This window comes from Kryptolebias marmoratus, linkage group LG24 (genome assembly GCF_001649575.2).
Source record: "Kryptolebias marmoratus isolate JLee-2015 linkage group LG24, ASM164957v2, whole genome shotgun sequence".
Taxonomy (NCBI): Eukaryota; Metazoa; Chordata; class Actinopteri; order Cyprinodontiformes; family Rivulidae; genus Kryptolebias; species Kryptolebias marmoratus.
The window spans coordinates 4844356-4868874 of NC_051453.1; the positions used below are offsets into that span (position 1 = coordinate 4844356).

At 37.5% G+C, this 24519-nt stretch overlaps 1 protein-coding gene across 1 annotated transcript; it reads left to right on the plus strand.

Annotated features, from left to right (window-relative positions):
* Positions 1-3230: 3230 nt before the first annotated feature.
* Positions 3231-24276, plus strand: swt1 (SWT1 RNA endoribonuclease homolog). Its single transcript, XM_017420584.3, has 17 exons — positions 3231-3272; positions 3699-3776; positions 4070-4137; positions 4277-5345; positions 5485-5614; positions 6040-6141; positions 6546-6737; positions 7532-7625; positions 7975-8216; positions 8588-8736; positions 8967-9105; positions 10669-10808; positions 10992-11140; positions 11533-11679; positions 16357-16423; positions 16547-16614; positions 23133-24276. Exons 2-17 carry the CDS (start codon positions 3711-3713, stop codon positions 23230-23232), a joined length of 2922 nt encoding a protein of 973 aa, XP_017276073.1. The 5' UTR covers positions 3231-3272; positions 3699-3710; the 3' UTR covers positions 23233-24276.
* The last annotated feature ends 243 nt before the right edge of the window (positions 24277-24519 follow it).

Sequence of the window (24519 nt, forward strand, 5' to 3'; positions counted from 1 at the left end):
TGCAATTCAGTTTATTATCAGGAAGTAATTATATTTTAGAGAAGCAAAATATTTATTTATTCTATATTCACCAAGAATGACATAAAGACTGATTTCCATTTGTTTTGTTTAACGCTCACATGGACAATTTAATTTTATGACTCTTAGTAATAATAGAGGCCATCCTGCATTTAACCCTCTGATGAAGACATTGCATAAACCGGTCTGCTTCAGAGCTGAGTTCTGGACCTTCATCATACCACATAAACACATTTCATCACAAGTAAACCCAACAAAATGAAATGTCTCCATGGAATCCAAAACCTGGAGGCTGTTTCCAACTTCAAATATAAACCTTGTGGATTTAACGTGTTGTAGATCTTATCCAAAAGTCTGTCATCTACTGAATCCCAGTGTTTTTAGCCGTTTCAGCCATGATCCTTGCATGTCACAATTCCTGTCCAAGATGACGGAAGTGGTCAGAGATCATTCCTTGCAGCTGGTGCAGCTCGCAGCTCATCTGTTAGTCGCCTGGTTTTTGGGAAAGTCTTCAACTGAAATGGTTTTTATACCATGGTCCAGGGAGACGCAGTTTTTATTCACCAAAGGAAATGTCTTTTAAATGATCGCGCTCTAGTAAGGCTTCCATGCATTATAAGTGGATGGTTTTAATTAAAATTTCTCCTTAAGTCATGTTAGAAGATATTGAAAACTTGAAAAATATTTTTCTTTAAAATTTGTGGACCAATAGAGTTGAATTATTGGGCAGAATGTATCTTTTATTAGCAGTGGCGGTCAGAACTGAGGCAGTTATCTTCCAGGTCAGGGTGAGGAGTGGAGCAGGTAAAGCAGATAAGTTTGGGTCCTGGGATGGACAGAAAGCTGGCTTAAAGGCAGCTCAGTGTCAACTGTTTGCAGATTTTAAACTAAAACTCTGGCCAGCAGTGTAATATTTAAGTGGACAAACTGATGATGAATGAGGAGCACAACAAGTCAGTTAAACTGCTGAAGGTAATTGGCTGCATGAGAGTGATATGAGTAATAATCAGTGATCCAGCCAGACCACACCTACAGGGAGAGACACAACAGAGACAACAGAAAGAAGAATACTGCCAGACCCAAGCAGATGTTTGGGTCTTGGCAGCGCTTCTCGTGATTTATGCAGTGCAGATTTAAATCTATCTAAAAAGGCTGGGTTAGGATGTCTGAAGGACTATTAAACCAGTGACAAATAACATTGCCCATTTTGATGTGGAAGAAGTCAACTAAAATATTAGGTGTCAGAACAGCCCCTGTAATACAGCATAAAAAAACATCTTCAGACTCTGACCATCTATTTCAGACTCCATCTGTGTCTACATTTCATCCACACCCACATCCCCTCCCTCTCCACCACCGTTCTGTCTGAGAAACCAAGCAAAGCCTTAGTTTTTAGGGGCTTCACCCACACTCTCATCTATCTCCACTGACTCCATGTCAAGTTATATATCCATATATGAATCTCCTCCGCCTTATCTATGAATCCCTTCCTGCCACCTTGTACCTGTCAGACCTCTTTCACTCGTTGTCTTTGGTTCTCAGACATGCATCTGCTTATCATCCCCCACACCAGCCTCAGGGCCTTCAGAGAGACACTTTTCAGTGTGGGAGTTGCCCACGGTCTGTGCCTGGCTCCCATAATGCCACTACTACTGAGATTACCAAGAAAACATCATAAAAAATAGCCTAAACCTGTGTTAGTTAATTCTCTTCTTCTGCAGTTTTTGTCACTTTTATTTCTTGTTTGTTTTTATGAATAAATATTGTATCTTTGACAAAGTTCAGGTGTAGCTCTGTGATGGAGGTTCAGCCCTACGATGTGCTGAAGAGTCTTTAAGCATGACACTGTTTCCCTCTATTACCCTGAAAATACTTACTGGTGTGAGTGAATAAGAAGAAACTGTGCTGCATACAGTGAAATTGTATAATCTAGTGCATTTTATGAGTGTGTGTGTGAAAAGGAAACATTCTTAATTGGTTTTTACATCAGTTTAACAGAGGCACTATGAAAGCGCAGGCCACTGAAAAAGAAAACAAGTATTGTTGCTTTGATAAAAATGTTGTTTTGGACAAATTTTAAAACAATTAGTAAGTGCTGCCAAAGAAAAGCAGTGGGAGAAGAATTATAAGGTGAGGATGAAGAGTTACAACAAAAAATAAATGAATATAGAGAGGTAAATAGACCAATACTGCAGAAAGTCTGACCAAACAGGTTCCTGTTCATCAGTCAAAATTACAATCATTAAGACCAAATGTGGGCTGGAGCAACAGCGTCATCTTGTTGCAAAAAACAGCAAATGCAGTTTATTTTATTTCAACCGGAAAAAATCATAACTCAGTCCATTTTTAATGACGACGGACTTTGAAACTTGAAATTTCTTTGAACAGGCAATGTCATCTGTTGATGACAACAAAAAATACTTTTACTCTATCTACCAGGCTGGGTGCAGTAAAGAAATAAACATAACAGATGTTTGGCCTTGAAACTTGCTGAAAAGACTTTGTTGAATGAAGATTATCAGCAGGTGCATAAAGCTGAGATTACACGCTCATGCTGATGAGGTTTACTCAAACAAATCATGTAAAGTGTATTGGTTAATCAAAACAAAGGGGACATATTTTATTGATTTAGCATTACCAAGTGTTTATCCAGTGCAAAAATAATATGTCAGGGAACAAATCTCCAGCACAGACTCAAGTGATGAAGTTGTACCTAAAAAATAGCGAATACTGAGCAGATATAAACTATCTGTGGTTCTTTTGACACTCAGGAAAATTACTGGTGGGAAAAATGTTGCCTTATTTGTTGTATGAAGAAGTATCTGTAAAATTTATAAACAAAAGATTTGTTATTGCGATGTCTTTCTGCAGTTAACAGATAAAAGAAGGCACGTGTTTAAAATAAAGTCTGGGACTGGGACTTTGAGTGCTCTTTGAAAGTCACAACATTCTGGAAATCTGTGTTGTGAAGATAGAGGTTTACTGGTTTATTCTAAGTAAAGTAAAAACACAAAATATATTCAGGGAGTTGTCTGATTAAGGTCTACTTTCTTGTGTGAAACAAATTTACACGTGACGGACAAAGATTTTACAGCAAAAAAAGAAAGAAAAAAACACTAGTTTTTAGAGAAATTGGACTGACTGTCAGGCACCTGTTTGCCGGTAGGGGGCAGCATCGCGCGTCACACAAAAAACCCTACCGAAAATTCCAACGAAGAAGAAAAAACCGGATGTTTTGACTAGCTGGCTTCAAGGTAAATTAGCGATCTTAAATGTATTTATGTCTCTCAGTTTTAGGTGCTTTAACTGAATGAATAAACTCTTAATTGTCCATACAGTAAAGACCAGGCTGCGGTTTTATAGTTTTTTGAATCATAAAACTAAGTCATATAATTTCTGTATAGTTTAAGTACGCTAACAGGAACAGGCAGCTGAACACTTTAATCCCTCAAAATTGACATTTTTACTCACACATTACGAATTTTGTTATGCTTATTTTGTAGCACAACATAAACAGTGGTTAGTGTCACAGAAAGAGATTTTTTTCGGCATATTTGACACTTGAGTTATTTAAATAATTCACAGAACGCGTGGAATTTTGTAATCTTGTTTACCTTTGAACGTCGAGCTGTATTTTGAAGTAGTTTATAAATTCACTGAGACGGCGTTCTGCTTTTTAGTTCAGGTAAATTATGTCTCAAAACCCAAAGAAGAGAAAGCGAAGGAAGTCGCCTTTTTCAAGTGAAGATGAGAAGAAGGTGAGAAAAATGAAATTAGCTGTTTATTTGAACTGGTGTGCCTTTTTTTAGGAGGTGTAACATTGTACTGTAATACTGGTGTGGTTATTTAAAAGCTGTTTCTGTAAAAAAAAAAAAAAAAAAAAAAGATTAGTTCAATGGAGAAAGGAATTAATCAAACATGTAAATGTGAGATTAGGTTTTTCAGTAAGTGCCTAAATACATCAAGTCTCCTTTTCTGCACACAATTAATGTAATGAATGTTAATCGTTGGACATCACAGTTTGTTCACATGCTACTTTTAATATGATTAGGTTTCTAAGTTGGAGGATGACTCCCGAAGAAAAAAAAGATGTATAGAAGATGTAAAGAGTCACACAAGGTAAGACAGGCTTATATGCCTCTGTTGAGAACATATTTACGTTTGTAATACCAAGCTGGAATCCATTTGTATGAAATCTTGTGGATTTTTTGTTTACTAATTAGTAACTACACCATTTCTTTACTTGCCCAACATGTAGGAAAGCAAAGCAACAAAAAACGTCTGTTAAAGAGGATTTAACCCGCTCCCGTCACAACAAAAAGCCAATCTTCAAATCAAAACAGCAAGCGGGGGAGCAGAAAGCCGTTACTAAGGAGAGAGGACGTGGCAGCACCAGCACTGTTTCTGTGCATCTTCATGAGAAAAGCTGCTCCAGCAAAGAAGAAAAACACAATTCCAGTAGATATAAAAACACTAGTAAACATATGACTGGGGAAAAGGACCACTCAAGACCTTCGAGTACTAGAGATACAGCTTCAGCTTCTCAGGCTACAAATATGTTAAAAGACAGGACAGATAAAAAATACTCTTTGGGCACCTCTTCTAAGTTAGAGAAGCTACAAGTGAGTCCCAGTCCAAGTACGGTTCTACAGAAAGACCAGAAGCAGAAGGGACAAAGGAGGAATGGTTCCGCTGAGGAACCTTCAAGAACTCAACATGACAACGGGACTAGAAAGACTACCAGAACCGACTTCTCTTCCTGTAAGGATTCCCCAAAGCAGCGAAGCAGGGGGGAAATCAAAAACAGCTGCAAAAGTTATCAAGCCAAAGATTTACTAGCTAAATGGAGCTTGTGTACAGATGCAAAAGATTTATCTGCCTCTGACAGAAACAGGTCTTCCTCTCCAGCCAAGCATCGTTCTTCAGAGATTAGTTCACAGTTGTGGAAGAAAGTCCCTTTAACCTGTGAGAGTGACACGCCTGTGCCACCTAAGCCAGCACCATCATCTGCTCAGAAGCAAATGCTTAATCAAAAATTTGTGCCTTTTAAATTCAGGATACCAAAAACGCGTCTGCCTAGACCAGCACAGAGCACAGATGGAAATTATAATAATGTTACTACAAACAAAAATCCTGAGAAGACATATAAGAATAAACTTCCAAAGACTGAGGTTTTGAAGAAGGAACCTGATCTGGAAACAGTTCAGCCCTGCAACTCTTTGAAGGCTTCCTTTAATTCTTCATATGAACAACAAGATAAGAGGTCGCCCTCGCCTGCGCAGCTCCTTCCTGTAGGTGATACAAACATTCAGCAATGTTACGATCAGGTAAATAAAGTTATAATTATTTACCATGTTATTCCTTTCACTTTTCCATAACAGCTAAACATAGCATTTCACCACTGTTTTAAAATCTTGTATTATGATTAAAAGTGTATTCAGTTAGTTTTAAAATATGTTGCTTTAGGGGCAGGTGGTCAAGGAGCTTCATCTTGCTCGCTCTGAGAAGAGACTGGAGGTAAATGTGATGGAGAGTTACGGTGACCTCACCTGTATGGACATAGATTCTCCAGAAGAAAGACCAGCGCAAACATTTTGTGAGTTTCAATGTTTCCCCCTAAAACTTTGTGTAAATAAATAAAGTATGAATCCTGGGATCTGCTGTAAAATCACCACAAGATGCATTTTCAGTTCAGACTTTAAAGTCTTGTGAAGCCCTGATGTTTAGTGAAACTTCTTGTAGCCTAAAACATGTTTCAGTTGTCTTTGGCTTTAACGTGAAAAATAAAGAAGCTACAGTAAAAAACATGACTACGTACAGCAGTTTAATTTGTGATTTTGGTGTTGCAGTAAAAGATTTGACCGATTAATGTACATTTTATTATAAAAACAGAAGGAGGAATCTTTAGGTTAATTTACATTTGTATATACAGTTCTTAGGTACTGCACTTTTGCTGAAATTGAGTTTTGTTTGTTGTATTGTATTATGTATTCTTAATAGTTAAACAATTTAATTTTACAGGCAGGCAGACCCGTCAGCAAGACCTCATCCTTGTTCTTGACACAAATATTCTCCTCAGTCACTTGGATTATGTGAAAGGGATCAAATCTTGTGGCCTTGGAGGTACTGAAAATGTATTATTACAACTAAAACTATCATTCTTTCTATTTCTATTTTTAATGAAGCTTTTTTACATATGGTAGTTCTGAAATAATGGTATTATACAGTATTTAAATATTTCTCGACATTACTTCATCTTCACTTTTTCAAACTTAAAATTGTTTTACGTTTCAGCTTGACAGGATCCGTACATTTTTAGCTTCTTGTCGCTGGTGAAAACATGTTTGAGGCTTAGAAGATCATTTTTAGTTTGTTCACAAAGATTTGAATTCACTGCATGAAGCTGCTGAAGCTCAAAAAAGCAAAAAAAAGAAATCTAATCTGTATGTTTGTAATGTATTGTTACGCAGGATATACTGCTCTTCTACATGTTAATGCACCACGGTTCTCTCTGTTTCCTGTCGTAGCAATGGGCTTTCCTGTCGTCCTGATCCCCTGGGTGGTGCTTCAAGAACTGGATTCCTTAAAAAGGGGAAGAGGGCAGATTGGTTCCGTGGCCCACCTCGCAACGCCTGCCATCTCCTACATCTACACCAGTCTGAAGAGCTGGGACCCCCACCTGTGGGGGCAGTCCATGCAGCAGGCCGCTGTGAGCAGCAGTAAGTACTGATTCATGATGAGTAACCATCAAGAATAAATTCTAGAAATGAAGACGGATTATTTTTGTCTACTCAGTTTCTTTTTGAACCATAACAGACGTCATAAGATTATAGCATTTATAGATGTCAGTCTTTAAAAAACAAAAGGAGAAGACTTAATATTACAGGCCAAACATTTAGCAGCCTAGCAGCTTTTTATGTGTTTGCTTTATGGGTAAATGAATTTGAGCAGAGCAGTTTGCCTTTTATATTTCATAATTTAAGACCTAAGTTTTTTATTGGCGTAATTTGTGAAATTATATTCAGTTATGCTAAAGAAATATATTAAGACATCGATACAGTTTTTTTTTTCTTTTTTGGTAGTTCTTTGTAGTTCACTGAATGAGCTGTAGGTGGTGCTGACACATCAGTGTATTTTTAGGATTCCTTGTCAGATGTGTGCAACTCAAGGGCAGGTTGCTTCTGTCTTTCCAGCTTTTGGCCATATGCTGAATTTTAACAGTGATATTTAATTTACACAATAATCTCTAATATTTTTAAATCATTCATCAAGAAGATAATTGTGTTTTCAGGCAAATAAGCATTTAGTGTAATTGTTTTAAAAGGGAACCAAATCTCCATCTCATTACATTTTTTTATTTTATTTTAACCTTTCCCTCTCCCCTTCTCTTTTAAAGAAAATGCTTTTTTACAGTTCAGTATGTGCACCATGTGCTTTGTGTCATCTTTTTTTAGACGCTGGTTTTTCTGAGTCACACTTATCAGCTTGTCCTTTCCTCTTTTTTTCTTCTCAGACGGTCTAAATGCTGAGAATAACGATGACAGAGTGCTGCAGTGCTGCCTGCAATACCAGAACATGTACCCAGGGTGTGCTCTCATCTTATGCACGTGAGTTTCCCCATCCCCCCTCTTCAGTGTACTGCTGCTGCTGCAAAGTATGTGTCCTTTGCTAATAATGCACATGCATGTGACTAAGCCAGATAGTTCCAGTTGGGATGAGAGAAAAAGCCAGAGAGGTTTTTGCAAAGAATAGATGTGCTGAGTGAGGAATTCAGAGTTTAGTTCAGGATTTTTTGAGGGGGGGTGGGGGTAGAATTTGGTGTGCAGAATGTTTTACTTATTTTAAATATCTTTTGACCTATTACTTTGAATGTTTGGGTTTCCATATGCTTTCATTAAATTTATTCCCAAAACAAACTGGTTAATAAACAATTTGACTATTTTTTGTCTTCTCTAGTAATGATAAAAATCTGTGCAGTAAAGCCCTCCTGAGTGGGGTGAGGGCTTTCTGCAAGAGTGATTTGGAGGCAGAGGTTCAGAAGTCCAGGCACAGCCATTCCATCCTGCAGAACATCCAGGCTCCAGCCCTGCCTCAGATCAGCCCTGAGGTCTCATCACCAGTGTTGGCCACAAGTTGCACAACAGTCCAGTCACGTGGTCAGGAGAAAGCTGGGCTCTCTGTAGTCGCTCCAGACAAAGGTGACTCAAGGATAATTTGTTCTTCTTGCAAAACAGGAAGGAACTTTGAATGTTCCATCATTATGGTGTCGTAATATCATTCATGCACTCAGCATGTCCACCCATTTCTTATTTCCTGTTTTTCCCCCCTTCCCTTTATGTCAGTCAGTATTTGTTTTAAAATGTATAAAAACAAATATAATGCTAGAAACTTGCATGAATTGAAAGTTGCATCTTCACACTCTTAGTAGGACAGATGCTAAAAGTGCAATTCTAATAAAAAAAACCTATAATTCTTATTCCGTGAATGGTTCTGCTTTTAATTCATGCAGATGCACACTAAATCTCTGTATTTTTTATCTTTCAATCCTTACATACACATATCCCTGCAGACAACAAGCGGCTCAGTGAAGGAGACAACGAAAAGACAAAACGGGAACTTAGCAGAAGACTTTTTGAGCTGGAAGAATGTCTGCGGGAGGTGCTGTCTGACGTCTTAGAGGTGGAGATGAAGGCTGCTTTCGAAGACCTCTGGCTTGAGGTAGAATTTATGTTTCACATCGTTAAGAGTTTAACTTAATGAATTTCTCTAAATCTAGTTTAGCTTTAATGCCCACATATGCTGCATATTGTTAACAAGAATCCAAATAAACCAAGAGCTCAAAAAGGGTCTGCATGAAGATCTCACACATCTTGCTTTTTTGTATGATTTGCATTTTCCTTTTAGCAGTTTGTAATATAAATACAATTAATATTTCTTTGTGTTAACAGATAGTTTATATAAAACCACCCTGGACTCTGCGAGATCTCTTGCAGTGTTTTAAAAAGCACTGGATCGCTGTCTTTGGACATATTGTCCCGCGGAAGATTCTGGAAATCATTTCCAACCTCATCACCTTCTTTAACTCAGGTATGTTGGCATGCTAGTGGAAAAAAAGAAAGAGTTGTTCTGTATTATACAAGAATTGTAAAGTATGTTTGCATCTTATGTTTCCTCTTGCTAAGAGGAGTTATACCTGTGGGGTTTGGATCACACCATCTTTGGTCTTTTGTTTAGTTTTTTAACCTCCTTTATTTTTTGCCCAGACACGGTTGCTAGGAAAATGGAAGTACAGATGATATCACATTCTCTAAATGAAACCATTTGATGCCAGTTTCTCAGGAATAGATGTTAATCTTCCTTTGAATGTAAACAGTTTCAGTTAACAAATAGTGCAGTGATTAACACGATAAGCTAAAAAGGTGAGCTGTGCAGTCATTTTTCCACCATTGTGGCTTCAAGTCAATGAGCTGAGAGGAAACTAATGTTCTTTCAGTGAAAATAAATGTGTCATTACCTTTTATACAAAAGCAAATAGTGAAATAAAAATGTGTTTGTCAGCAGACGTTGGTGTTGGGACACTGAGTGATTCCTCAGATTAAAACCTTCCCCTCTGGGTTGATGCTGTCTGTCTTATGCTGCTCTATAAGCCTACAGAACTACATCCACAACCAGGGCGTCTGCTAAAGTGGGAGACTCAGATGTGTGTCAGAAAGATGCTGAGTAGCCCACTGCAGCTCTTCTGCTCAGGGTATAATTGTTGGAACAGTTTATTACTGTCAGCCTGTCACACGAGCTCCATGCCCACCCACGTGGAAGGTGACTGCTTCATTTCAACTCACACAATACCATTAATAGCTTCAAAAAGGTTCCTAATCCGTGGTTCAAAAGCATGGTTCTGGATTTCCTTGGCTGTGCCAGGAATCTGAGAGTAGGGTTAGGAAGAGAAGAGGGAGGGATGAAGTGTGAGGTGGAAAAGTACTGCTGCTTGAGCGGGAGTAACTTTTCGTAGCTCCAGCAAACGTGTGAGGACTGACTCCTCACAGTGGAAGGGCTTGCAGCTACTGCAGGAAATAATTTATTCATTCAGGTTTATTCTGAAAGGGACCGATGCAGATTCATATTTAAGACGATAAAAGCAACACTTCAGTGTTTGGATTGTAGTGATTTTAGGAAATGTGATCGTTTGCAACACCTGTTTTGGAAAACTACGAAGTTCAAACAAAATTTAAAATAAAAACTTGAATTTATTGTAAAATTACAAGAAATGTAGCAAGTAAAACGTTGTAAATAAATAATGAATATGTTTGTATAATTAATGCTTGTTGTGTTGTAATATGTGCATGTTGTGAACTAAAGTGTCTCACTGTGTAGATTTCTTCTCTGCTTTCATTCACCTAACTTCTCTGTCAAGGTTTCACCAACAGAACAGCTATTTTTCTAAATCTCACTTTAATATCTTTGCTTTTTACAGGATTCAATGTATTGCACAATCCTTTTTGGGTTATTTGCAACACCTTTAATGTAATTGAGTGTGCTGTTTAGCACATTTAGAGACCGCAGGTTGTAGCTGTGACGTGATTAACATCTCTAACCTGCCGTAGTAACAGCCAACTGATTATTGACACTGCCTGCTTTTGTATGTTCCCTCAGGAGAAGCTGTGCAAAGTTGCGCAACCGCAGAGGCCCTTCAGGAAGCAAAGGAGCTCGTAAAAGCATTTTGGAAAAGTTCAAAACATGTTCCCCAGGCCATCACTGTTCTGGAAAACATTTACAATAAGCTGCAATCTCAGGTCTTAAATTTACACATCTGATCAAATGAAAGACTAGTAGTTTTATATATAATGTGATGATTTAGAAGAAATAAAGACTTTGTTTCATCTTTTTTCAGTTTTAAAAATCTGATGATGAACAGCAAAACAAGCTTTAGTCAAACAGCAACAAGCTTATGTGTTTTTCCTTTTTTATGACTGTAGCACAATGTGTCTGTGGAGGAAGAATCTCTCACCTGTGATGTCATCATGAAGGATGACGATGAAGACAAACTACTCGTATCTGCTCAGGTCTCTCCCCAAGAAGTGTGGTCCGTCTTTGAAAATATCTGGACTAATGCGTTCCAAACAAGGTGAGTTTGTACGAATACTGTAGACTGATGTGTCAGATTAAAATTGTAATTAAACTGCAGATAACAGGTTAGGTTAATATGTCTTTTATTGGCTTTCCACTGAAATTTAATTGGATGTGTTAAAAGGATTAGGACCCCTGTGTTTATAGTCTTTACCTTAATCCGTCAGGGGTTCTTGCATTAGGACCTTGAGAGGCCAGTATTCAGCAAGAATTACAGCACAACCTCAATGTTCATGAACATGAAAGGGGAAAGGGGTTATTCCCAGTAATGACAATAAATAATTCCTGAAAACAGTCGGCAGCTACAAAACACCATATTTTAGCTTATTTTGTTAAGTACTTTTTCCACTCAGCTGACCCTTAGGGTAATTTTTTTCTGTCACGTTTCAGTGTGGAAGTGTTCAAAGCGCTTGGCTTTAACCCTCAAACCCTGCAGACGACCACACCGATGGGAGGTCCTGCTCCGCCGCAGGACGCTGTAGCCTGTTTGCACAAACTGTCCTCTATGGCCTCACAGCTGCTCCAAGCGTTCAGCAGGTATGTTAGCTAACTCAGATCTCTGCTGTCACACTCAACCTAACGCTGCATATTTCACTAAAATCAGTCAACTTTATACTTTATTAAGTCTCTGATATTTGATTATTTGAGCTTAAGCTTTCAAGAAGCACCTCCTACAGCTTCGTTTAATTCTAACTAAGCTTCTTATGAAACCTGTAGGAATTCATGGTCACATCTGAAAATGCCTCCTTTAACACGTCTTCAGTTAACTATAATCCTGACTTGTCTATCTTGGCTAAACTCTCTAGCTAACCAGACCTTTAACTAGTTAGGCTACTTTTATCTGCAGCTAGTCCTTCTAAGAATACTTTCAAAGTTGTCCTCCACTTTTCTGAGCCTGTGTCCTGGTTGCGTGGCTCATAGGACCTACTTGGCATGCGGCGTTGGTTACGCTGTAATCTGCTTGACCTTGAAACTTTTCCTTATCTCTTTTCCCATGACGCAACAGTGAGCCGTGTGTTTTAGCGCTGATCTTTTTCTCATCATGCCTCAGTTAGGGAACATGCTAACAGTTGTATCATCAAATAAAGCAAAAGTTAAAACTATAATAGTTGTCAAAATTTGCAATTTTTAACACGTTTTCATCAATAAATGACTACTTGGGGGTTAAACTAACTTAAACTCATCAGGATTTTTGTAAACACTGCATTAGAAAACAACAAATACTCCTGGCCTTTGTTTACAACTAAATTTGACAATCACTTAGAGTTCTGGATATCTCGGCACAGCTCATTTACATATGATTTTTGTGCCAACCTTTACTTTAACGCTCTCCATCGCTCGATTTCCTCCCCTGAAATGACTCTTGCTTACTTCTGTGGACTCATCCTTACAGAATTTAGTCTCTGTTTCTTTTCAGAAGAAGAAAGAAAAACTTGTGTCTCTGATTCCATTGTTCTTCGTCTGACTCTGTTTACATCCAGGGATTATTTTTACTGATTCAATATCCATCATGCACCGAGACTGACCGATGTGTACTTGCCAATGTTTGAATGTAAACAAACACGTCTTATTTGTTGGCAAGAAAACGGGATTCTGCTGATTTTGCACGTTTATTACAAAATATGTAGTAGACTTTTGGTGGTGAATGATGCATATTCAGTGGGTATTTTTCATCATAGATGATACACATACAAACATTTCTAACCAAAAACATGGCTGTAAATATATCACACTCTTTGCTTGTTCAAACATGCAAAAAAAAACAATTCCAGTTGCTTATTTACCTGACTGCACTTAGCTTTAAACCCACTGCTCTTATGATGTTTAACGTGACTCGTCTCAGAAGCATTTGTTGCTGTTTGCTTTGCGTCATCAGCAGTTATTAACTTTATTTCCCAACTACTCCAGGATGACTTGCATAAGAAACATTTAAACTGAGTTTTTTTCCCCACAAGAAATGTTTGACATTTAACTGTAGCAGATATTAAAATCAGTGATAGCTTAAATCCATTCGGTTGTTTATCTGTCCTTATTGTTATTCTGAACACAGAAACCCTGTAAAACTTTACCTATCCCAAAATATGAATTATGTATTCTGCTTCTTTTTTTTAAAGCCTGTGCAGAGCTCTTCATTGATTTGTAAACAATAATGTAACTGAACAACCAGCCTTTTACTTTCAAATTTTCAGTTTTGTTTTCAAGTTTTCGCAATCTTCCTTTTTATTGCAATGCCTCCGAAGCATCTTTGCATAAGCCTCATTCATTCTTACTTATTCACTCATCTACAGCAAACATTACATGAACAGGTCCAGACATATCCTGAATCAGACCTATGATGAGATGTGGGTATCTATGAGGATAAATATAATAAAGTCCTATTTTAAGGTTGAGGGGTCTGCAGGGATCCCTGTTTTATGCAGTTCTCACTCTGACCTGCTTTTCAGATCTACAGGACAATATAAAAAAAGGTTTGTTCACATAATAAATGGAAAGATAGGTTTTATATATATATATATATATATATATATATTTATATATATATATATATATATATATATAGAGAGAGAGAGAGAGAGAGAGAGAGAGATCTATGTTCTTAATATGAATAACAAGTTTCATTTTTCTCAGTCTGATGTATTTATTTATTTTGTACATCTGAATATATGTATGCTTTTAGATTTAGCTAAGAGCATACATTTAGCTCTTACATTTTATCATATCATAGTGCAGCTCTCTTAGGTGCCAAATTGCCCCTCCACAAAAACAGAGACTATTTATTCTCTTTGCAGAAAATACTCCATCTTGTTCATGTGCTGACTGTATAAATAGGCTAGATAGCAGATGAGTCTATCCTGGGCTAATAGAAATTGCTGTGGCTTCAAGTTTTGTATTTTTATAATTCTTATATGTATATATATTCTTATAATTCTGTAAAACTCATTGACGTATTTTCACAGATTTGTGGAAGGAGGATTCGGTCCCAAGTGCAGGCCGACACTGAAAGAGCTCAAAATGAAAACCAATTTATTTCTAAAGAACAAACAAAAGGCTAATGTGACAGCAAAGACTAAAACTAAAACTGGAAATGAGGAGGAAGCCACAAGAAAACCAGACTGAGCATGACNAGGAACAACATCAGACATCTCAGTCCAGAAATGTGCAGTTCTAGGCACAGCCAAGATACTGTGCAGAACCCTCAAGCTCCCAGGCCTCTGGTAGAGGACCCGAGCTCAGAGGATGAAACAAAGACCACCCGCGGAGGGTGAGAAGGGAATTTTTTTTTATATATATATATTTATTATAAATGTGTACATGTATTTTGTACTTTGATCAAAACATTGCATTTCCTTTGGTCTCAGCTTCTTTCTGATGTTTTTTTATGTAAATTGATCATAAATCTGTAGGCCTGGTTTTATTTTCCCGTGTTGTTTTTCTTTGTTGTGCTTCCTTCTGCTCACACAGCAAACGTCTTTTGTGTGGAGTATCTAAGGTCATTTTTGACATCAAAGCTGATGTTTATCTTTGACATTGATAGGAGATCACGCCTCGGGTGTCAGTGAGTCACCTCACCCATTTAGATAAAGTTTTTTTTGTTTGTTTGTTTTGTGGCTAATGTCCTTTTCTTGGACAGCAGGTCATCCAGTTGCTGAAATATACCACTGATATGTTTTATTTAATTGACTTTGCCTTTTGTTTTTACTATCTTCATCTTTTAGATTTAAGGTTTGTTGCTTTTGTTGTATCTTACGTGACGATAAAGTGTCACTTCATTACCTGGTGTTTGTTGTAATAAACACACAGGATGACCAGTAGCTATAAAACCTCCTTACATTTGTGCTGATTTTGTTGCACTTGTAGTATTTAGTGTTTTAAACGTTCAGTTTTGTAGTTGTTTAGTTCCACTGTGAAGTAAAGACCATACCCTGGTGAAGATGCAGGATGCAGATAAAACAAGTTCTGCCACAGACGTCTTGTCGGTTTTTTACATTTGTGTGTACGTGTGTACGTGTGCATGGGTGTGTGTGCGTGTGAAGAGAAGGTGTGGCGTTCTGGCAACTTCTGGAAGTTTTTGGCACCGTTAATGCTTCTGCTTTAGATGTATTTTCTTGTTACTGTAAGCACGTTGTCTCACGTGCAACACGAATGAACTTATGTCTACATGAGTCATTTTTCAAACCCATAATTTTTAGTGTGGGATTTTTTTGCAGATTTTGTATTTTTAATGCAAACCTGTTTATTCATTATCTGTAACGAGTCATTTTCAGTCCCCTCTTTTTAAAACAAGGCATTTCCTTCCAAGTGCAGGTCCATTTTGCATTAAATGTCTTTTTTCCCCCAGACCAGTGGAAAGAAATTCAAAATGTGCAAGGGACCTATTTAAGTCTGTTTATTTATAAAACTGTCAATTTACTTTCAAAAATAACAGCACACGTTTATTTAAGTTCATCTGAATTTGCATATAGTCATGTCAGAAAACAATAACGTCAAAGAAAAATCTGTCAGAAGAGCCTCACTAATTGCTGCTCAGCTCAAAGAGTTAGCTCAGACAGGGAACAACTTTTTTTGTGCAACAGCAAATTGTCTTTATAGTATTCACTCAATCCAGCATACAATGCTTGCGGTTGAAATTGGGAAATTTGCTCTTCTAATGGCCTTATTCTGGTTTTGCATGACTTATAAAATCTCTTATTTTCTAAACTGAGCATGCAGTGACTGCAGGTAGTCTACTTACTACTCAGAAGTGCTTCACATAAACTTGTAAATAAAAGGAATATCTCTTTAATGTTTTATAGCATAAACTTTGTTTTAACTTTTTTTTGTCTAGAGTCTGTATTTGGTGCCTACCTTTGCTCCTCTAAGACCTTGTGTGTTTATGTACATCAACATGCTGGAGTTTAGTTGCCTAGGAAACAGCCAGACTAATTCATGTGTTGGGTCATGTCTCCCTTGTGCTCATTTTTCTCTTTAATTCAGACCGTAGATGTAGATAATGTAAGACTGCACAATTTAAATTAGTCTGTTTTCCCTCCCGTGACTCTAAGCTGTCAAAAAACAATTAAAACCTGCATGATTTAGAGATTTAAAAGTACTTACTTTCTTAAAATTACACTTCATTGTTAAACTGGTAAAACAAGCACGTATTTAATTCAGATATCCTAATAAAATGTGTCTGAACACACTTTAAGTTTTTACTCAACGTGTGGTCTTCCTCAGTGTCTTGTCCTCGGCCCCCGGTTTAGAGGAAGTCCAAATGCTGCTCGCCGTCATCTACTCCAATAAGGTTTGTGTTACTGATAGAAAAATGGCTTCTGACAGCTTTAAATAACTTCATACCATCTTTTCTTTTCTGTCATTTTGTGTCACGTTGAGCTTTTCACGTTTAATCTTTGCATATTTGTTTCAGATTGTTAACGAGGATTCCAGATTAACAGCCAAACATCTGTTTGACTGCTTCTCCCAGCCGGAGTATAGGTAGGACACACACACACACACACACACACACACACACACACACATATTCTGTCTTTGATGAGTTGTTGTTTTTTAACTTGACTGGACATGCATCATCTGAGGCCGTGGGTGGTTTTAGCCCCGTCTTTCTAAATGGACACCTCAGTCCAACCGTTTCCCTGAATTCTTCCTGTCTTTGTTGCGACTTGCCTGGGCAAGCACGTGTGTGTCCTTCATGAATTGTGACAGCCACTCTGTCATAATAGGCCTTCTTGTTGAGCTCCCCAGCAAACCTCACAATGGCTGCGTCCATGCCAACATTTTCCAAACAACTGGGACATTTATTATTAACAGGTTTCTTTGGAGGGATGCTTCCGACGTTTTCCCGTCAGTAACACTGAGCTGCTTTCTGCAGTGACCCTGTTCTTGTTGTACATCGCACTGACAAGACTTGACTCTGGCTCTGCACCAAGACATTCTTTTATATGTACTGTAGCAGAACAAACAAGTGCTACACGTTTAAAAACCTGCTGACTTTAATTGAATAATAGAGATTCAACAGAGCTTGCACATTACCTCCCATAAATGTTCACACAGTAAATAAAGTCCTAACTTAATAAGCTTTGCCAGAGTCACAGACAGTGAGTTTACATGGCTGTTTTCCTGCTGAAGCAGCATATTTTAACCTGAGATCTACTGTATCATTACTAATATTAGGTTTCTGAATTGTTCTGTAAACAGCTTACTAATATGTTTAAATTATATTTTATCTATTCCTCTTCTCACCTAATACCAGCTTTACGTTTAGACTTTGTCTGAGTTTATTTCAGCACTTCAGTGTTTATTGTTGATGAGTTTAACTGCAGAGTTTCATCCCTCTCAGTGTGCTATTTTTAGCTGATAACAACAGAACATTTTGTTACTGGTTAGTCAAATATAAGTGATAAGAACGTTAAGCAGCTGATATGTCATTTACAAGTGTTATTGGTTGTTGTTGATTTGTTTTTGCTCGTCTGCTTTCAGAAAGATTACAGAGTTACTCGTGGACTGATTTCCATAAAAATGGTTATGGTCCAACTGTAATGAGCTTTCTTTCGATGCAGATTTGTATTTGTATCCAGTAGTTTTTTCTTCACAAATGTCCATCAAATTGTAATGAGGAAAATAAACAGAGACAGTGTTTTAGTGTGCTCAAGAAGGTATAAACTGAACCAGAAGCACTCAGATAGTCTGATCCAGACTATCATCACCAAAACTGAATCATTTGTTTCTTGTTACATTTTGTGAACATTTCATCAAAATCTGTTTATTAGTATTTTAATAACCTTGCTAACAGACAAACAAACCAACACAATCGAAAACATAGGAGGTAATTATAGATCTAGAGATGAGAATCGTTAAAAATTGGAGCATATATGATATTACCAGCAGCAGCAAGTTTCACTAAATTATAAATATCATCATTAGGTTTGTCCACGAGACTGCAAACCATTTGTTTCAGCATTAATTGTGTCACATCAGTGTTATGTATTCTAAAATGCAGCATTTCATCCCAAACACAACACAACTCCAGCTTGTATTACATTGTTCTTTTAAAGGAAAAAAGCTAATTCAGTTTTCCATTCACAGCCTCCAAACGGCAGCTCGTAGGAGCGTGAACAGAATCACCTGTCTGTCGAAGCTTTGCAGTGTAGATCTGAAGCTGTGTTTATGCCTGCAGGTTCAACCTGGCTGCTGCCATGGAAACAAGCCACAGGTCTATGTCTTAAACAGATTATGTCTCATCATGTGGCCTCTTATAATGCTGCTGCCTGACAGACTCCAACTTTCTGTGAGATTTAAAAACCACGAGCAGCATGTCAAACACTTTATTTTGTGTCCCTTAGAACCAGTTAGTTCTTTATGTAACACAGATCTGACACTTTTACATCCCCACTGTGCACCAGGACTGTATTTATTTGGAAGCTTCTTATCGCCTGACGGTGATAATGGCTGTGTGTGTGGTGTTAGCAAAATATTTCATGAACCAGTGGATGAAACTTGCAGAAAGTAATCATCAGATGTATGTACACCTACAACTGATTAATGTTAGATGTCAGTCCAATTAAAGATGGACGCCACAGCTAATTGACTTTTGCCAACAAAAAAATGGCTATAACTTTTAACTCAGTTTTGAAAATATTCAGCTAAAATTTGATGTAGTTGCTGAGAGTCATTCACAACATTTTAGGGAGCATTGCATCTCTTAATAACACAAGAGATCATTGTTTACAAGGTTTGACCAAAAATCCTTCTTGTTTTTTGTTTGTTTTTGTTTGTTTTACCAGGTGGGTCAATTGAGAATCAGTTCTCATTTACAATGACAGCATTACAGGAAGAGTCCAGCAGAGCAGTGGTAACAATAAAAACAATAATAAGAGTGACAAGCATCGTAAAACAGGTGGCTGAAAGGAAGTGCAGTGATCTTGTACTAGTGATTGTATTGAATTATTAAAAGAGGAGAGTGGAATGAATGAGTCCAGCTTTCAGGTCAAAGAGCTGTGAGGAGAAACCGAAGGAGATACGTGCTTTGGTTCGAGGCAGATTGATGAGGCTAGAAGGCAGACTGTGAATAGGAAGATCCGACTGTAGATGTAGCGGGCTTTTCCTAATGAGAGTTTTATAAATAAACAGAAAGCAGTGAGACTGTTGAGAAGGCCAGTTTATCAGAGAACCCAGACAACGGCGCTGTGTATTAAATGAGGCTCCAGCTGCAAACCTGACAGCAGCGTGGCAAAGTTGTTGCGATTAGAAATGTGAAGGCACGATAAAAGCAGCGGTTATTTAGCATTAAATAAAACATCTGCTGCATCAGTCTGCAGGAGGTCCCCACTAACAGACAGTTAATCTGTGTTGTGACACTGAATGTTTTATGTTACAGTCACTGGGAAGTAATCTGGGCCTTTACTTAGTCAGTGCATTATCTGTGATGTTAAATATTTGATCTGGATGTACAATGTCATGAGTTACATAAGGAGGCACTTTCTGGGTTCATGTTCAGACCAACGTCAGATGATAAGATGTCAGATTAAAAACTGCGTTCTTGTCATTTCTTTGAGAACGGTTGTCTGGGAGCTTTATAATTGGGTAAACAAAATTAAGAAGATGAATGTGAAATTTCTGGCTTCATTTAAAATCACTGGCTGGGTGTTCAGCAGTAGGTTTGTACTTGTGACTTTTATTCACACAAAAGAAGGACAGTTGTGTGTTTTATAAGCATCATCTGAAAGCATAACTGGCTGACAAAGACTTGCATTTACTTTATGTTTACCTAAGATTTTTTCTGGAGATGTTTTTAAACCGAGAGAAAGAAAAACAAAATATGGAGCCTGGAAGTGGCTTGTTTTTGTAATGTCTTATCTTATCTCGCCTTCTGCATAGAATGCATTCAGGTCCAGGGAATAAAATCTGTGCAGCTCTCCATCATTTAGCGTGATTTCCTCAGATGTGAGCAGTTTTCTCTAGTTTGTTTAGAAACATCTGTTTCTCTGATGGTGTGTGTGAATGTGGAGTCGGGGGTCTAATGATTTCGCTGCTCCTGGGTTCTTTTCACATGTGGATGCAACATCAGTGCTGACAGCTAATGGCTTTTAATGCAGCACAGCTTAGCTGCTGAGTGACACCGAGTCATTTTCCAGGCACCACTGATTTTTCAAGTTTTATGCATCTTGAGTCACATATTAGAATTTACCTGCTGGTCATTTCTAGCATAATTCGCTCGCCGCTGTCAGATTCCCCCTCTGACGTCGTATTTACTGGTCAGGCCTTTCAGCATCATTAAGTGGGTAGATTTAACTCTTTCTAACAAAATAACTTGAAGTACTTCTCTGCTCAATTACACAAACCCACAGGGAGCAGAACATTTCTCAATAGAACAAAGCCTAAGGCTATTCATTGTTTAATTTTCTGTTCAGTGTATTTAATTGCTACTTTAACAAGAAACTGCTTTATTTGACTGGAGAGTTCTGCTGCTTCTCACCTTTTGGATGGTTGTGTCAGAATCATGTCTCATACAGAAGCAATGCTTTCATCCTTTATACACAATATTACTGAAGAATAATGCCTTTTTTATGAAATAATTAATGAAAGTGAGCTCCAGCAGAAGCCCTAGCATGCCTTTGCATGTGTCAGACATTGAAAAGCAATTTCAGATGCGTAGCTGAGTCATACTCTTAAAGGTCGATGTTTCCTCTCTTTCAAATAGTTTTAAATGAGGAAAAATCTTCTTTTAAAAGAGCATTTATGCATATAAACTTAGAAATCACAGCTTCAATAAAATTTTGAGTGTAAAATTACAGCAAGGAGGAGAATTAAGAGGAATTAAATATCAATGAAGAGACCAAAAATAGTACTAAGAGAGACAGTTAGTCAAATGATTACTATTTTTGTTAAGTACTGTTTCTTGTATTTTAGAAAGTAGATTGTGTGTCCATGGCAGCATGGTGTGTGTACAACAGGAGCCTCTGTTCTAACATTGACCTGTCTGACTGGGTGAGATTAGCCATTATATATGTTGTACAGATTCATACGGTGTCTTGGGTTTATTTATGAATTACCTGACAAACATTTGAAGGCTATTATGTAACACACAAAAGCAGCACAGCACACACCCTCTGTGTGTACATTGTGACTCTGTGCACAGTTCAGGTGCAACACTAGCTCCGTGTCACAGAACGATGACCAGCAGCTTAGAACTGAGAGTCTCAAGTTGTCACTAAATGCACTGACAGGAAGTCAGACCAACACATCCTGGGAGCAGCCCGAGCGGGTCAAAAGTAAAGTCAAACACAGTTTGGCATTTTCAGAGGTTAAGCAAACACACAGATGTATGCTTGCTTAAAGAGGAGGAAGTGTGCAGCTGGAGAAGATTCTTCTGCCCTCCTGCCTGCTGTTACACAATGTTCCAATGGAAACAAACAAGCAACACACTCCCTCAGTGATTCTGCTGCTAAGCAGCTGTTGCCAGCGCCGGGACTGCGCGCTGTTTCTTGAGAATTTGTAACTGTCAGGAGAGACGAGGCAGGGTGGACAGAAACATCCAGCTCAGTTGGGAGAAAGCTGCCATTGAAGACTCGGGCTTCTATAAAAGCTCTTTTGTCTGTTATGGACGTTGTGTTGAACATGATCAGAAAAGTCTCTTTCATCCAGATAGTACACTGATCGATTGTACATTTACTACTGGACTGTGGTACATTTTCATGTTTCAGTTGTTTGTTTGTTACACCCCTAGTTCTTACAAATAAAAATCTGAGCACATAACGGAACAAACCAGCAGGTTCTGGCCAAATTAAACTAATAAGTGACTTCAGCAGACAACAAACAAGAACACAGAGTTAAAACAGACTTACACAAGTGACCAGTTTCTGAAGAATTTGTTCTAAAAACATCCCTCCTGTGGCAAAGTTCACTTCAGACACTGTTCAATGTTTAACTGCTTATGGCTGAACGTGGCCATGTCAATCTGAGGGTTTTCTTTTTATAACAAAAAGTTTGGGAACGATGGCATTATAGCAGTTTCAGGAACACGTGCAGGTGACGCCTTCATTAATTGCTAACAGTTTAGTGTAAAACGTCTGCAGGTAGATCTGAGGGAAGCATTTGGAAGCTGCTGCTAAAAACCAACAACATGCGGTTAAATGAAACAGGCCGGCCTTAGCTTGGAAAAAAACAAAACAAAACCAGATACAAAAATAACTGGAACATTAAGTGTTTTGTTGCTGGAAAGAATTTACTGCTAAGCTTGTCAAACAAAACTGGGTAAAAAAACAACAACAGTGTAAGATGATCTGCTCTCAGCTGAATGAAGAACAAACTGCAGGGGGAACGATTATCTTTATATGTTCAGATGTATGTCATGTACTTCTGTGTTCACAGTAGTAGTAACCACCTTGTTGTAAAGGTGTGTTGTATTTTATTTATGGCTGAATCACTCATCGAATCTCAACAAGTGAAGACTTAAATGCTAAAAACTTGTCCTTTTTCATATAGGCCTCCAAAATTAGTATTTAACATAAAAACACTGGTTTCCACAATCATATTTTCATCTAAATTTGAATATTCTCTAATCAAAGTTAAGATTTTTAATTGTGAGACAAGATTCATTATTTATACCTTGATTATCTTTTAGGAAATGACCAGAATAACAAAAACTGCATCACTTTTCCAGATTTGAAATTGGATTTTAGTTTTCCATTCATCGGGCACAAACTGTTTGTTGTGTTACAATCTGTTACAAATTAACTTGAAAATATTTGAATAGTTTTTCTCTGCAGACTCAAGTTATTGTCTGCTCTTTCCAGACAGCCTTGTAGTCTTAAATTATTTATTTTTTTCCATATTTATTTAAAGACAGGTTGTCAAACTGACAAAACAGTAAAAAAAGGGAGCGTTTGAATTCATTTGTCTTCGCTCCTCCCTCCTTTTTTGTCTTTATCTGTCTTCTTGAGTTTTTATCTTTTTATGTCTACCAAGCATTTGTTTCTTGTTTTGTCTGCTGTCAGGGAGAAGCTCCAAGTTGGAGGGAACCAGTTGATGGAGCTGAAAAAGACCTTGGATTGTTGCATTCAAGCCACAGGCCAACACGCCTCCTTCACCACGTAGTGCTGCTCAAACCAGGGTCAGACTGACCGCACAGCGACCAACCACATGGCTGAAATAAAACCAAACTGTCCGTTTGAAGGCTTGTCTGTTCTGGACCATGACTTTTACAGTCATAAACACACTAATACTAAGACGATACTGTTCTGTTGTTCTAAAGGTTTGTTAAACTGGATCTCCTTCATCAGACTGTTACCTGCTGTTTCATTCATCTTGTGTTTGAACAGACATTTATTTTACTCTCACTCTTCCATGCTTCAGAGACGTCTGTATGGACTATTTTTCAGACAGATATGTGTTAGTTTTAGGACCAGGTGAAGGTGGGAAGCTTCAACAATGTTTGAAATCCCATGTAGCACTTTTTTTTGTTTAGGTTTCCAATTATTTCTGTTTATCTTCACTAATAGCTTCCATTAAAATATCATAAGCCTAAAGGTACAAAGAGATATTTTAGAAATGTTAAAGTTATGTTTTACAAACATAACTTTAAGTGTCCTATATAAAATGATATATTATTTATGAAAATGTTGTGGCACAGATGTTGGAAAGGAAAGGAGTTGGATTCACTCATAAAGAAATATTTTGAACCATTACTATTTTTTTAACTTTGCACTATTCCTTTAACTCATTACTTTACTTATTTAGTGATTATTTGTTTGAGTCATTCACCCTACAAACACAGATCCTGTCCCAGAATACTTAGACTCCACGGAGCCTCAGCTTTGTTTATGCAAATATGAAGGACTTTTTTAATACTTATTTATCAACTAAATTGCATTATTATCAGGTTCTTTGTGAAATGTATTAAAGTTCTGAAACATTTTTCGAGTCTGCTAGTTATTTACAGTAGATCTGATGGAGAATTTCAGGAAAAACCTACAAAGTGATGGTTTTAGAGGCCAAATACGGGTGACTTAAAGGACAGGGCAGATCATAAAACACCTCAACAGTGAAGCTGGTTTATGGGGGCTTTGAAAAAAAAAGAAGATAATCAAACTATAATCATTTAGTCAGGTTTCTGCTGTTTTCAAACTTTAGAAAACAAAACTGAGGGGTAACAAGAAGCTCAGGACTGAGAAGCTTTAGTGAACTTCCATAACGAGAAATAATGGGAAACATTTGAACACTACTTTGAAAATGATTCAAGCATTTTTTTTACACTTTTATTACATGTAACAAAATGAAAAATATATATTTTTGTGTAGAAGCTGTTCAGACTTAAATGAAGCATTAATTAAAATATTTTTTGATGAAAATGTGCTCCATTGTTTGTTTATTTGAACAAAGTAA

Excerpts from the sequence above, each read along its gene's own strand:
- swt1 (XM_017420584.3), top strand. The coding sequence starts at position 3,711 with ATGTCTCAAAACCCAAAGAAGAGAAAGCGAAGGAAGTCGCCTTTTTCA. Across the intron at positions 16,424-16,546 it reads CCGTCATCTACTCCAATAAG|ATTGTTAACGAGGATTCCAG; the intron begins GTTTGTGTTACT and ends TATTTGTTTCAG. Across the intron at positions 16,615-23,132 it reads TTCTCCCAGCCGGAGTATAG|GGAGAAGCTCCAAGTTGGAG; the intron begins GTAGGACACACA and ends GTCTGCTGTCAG.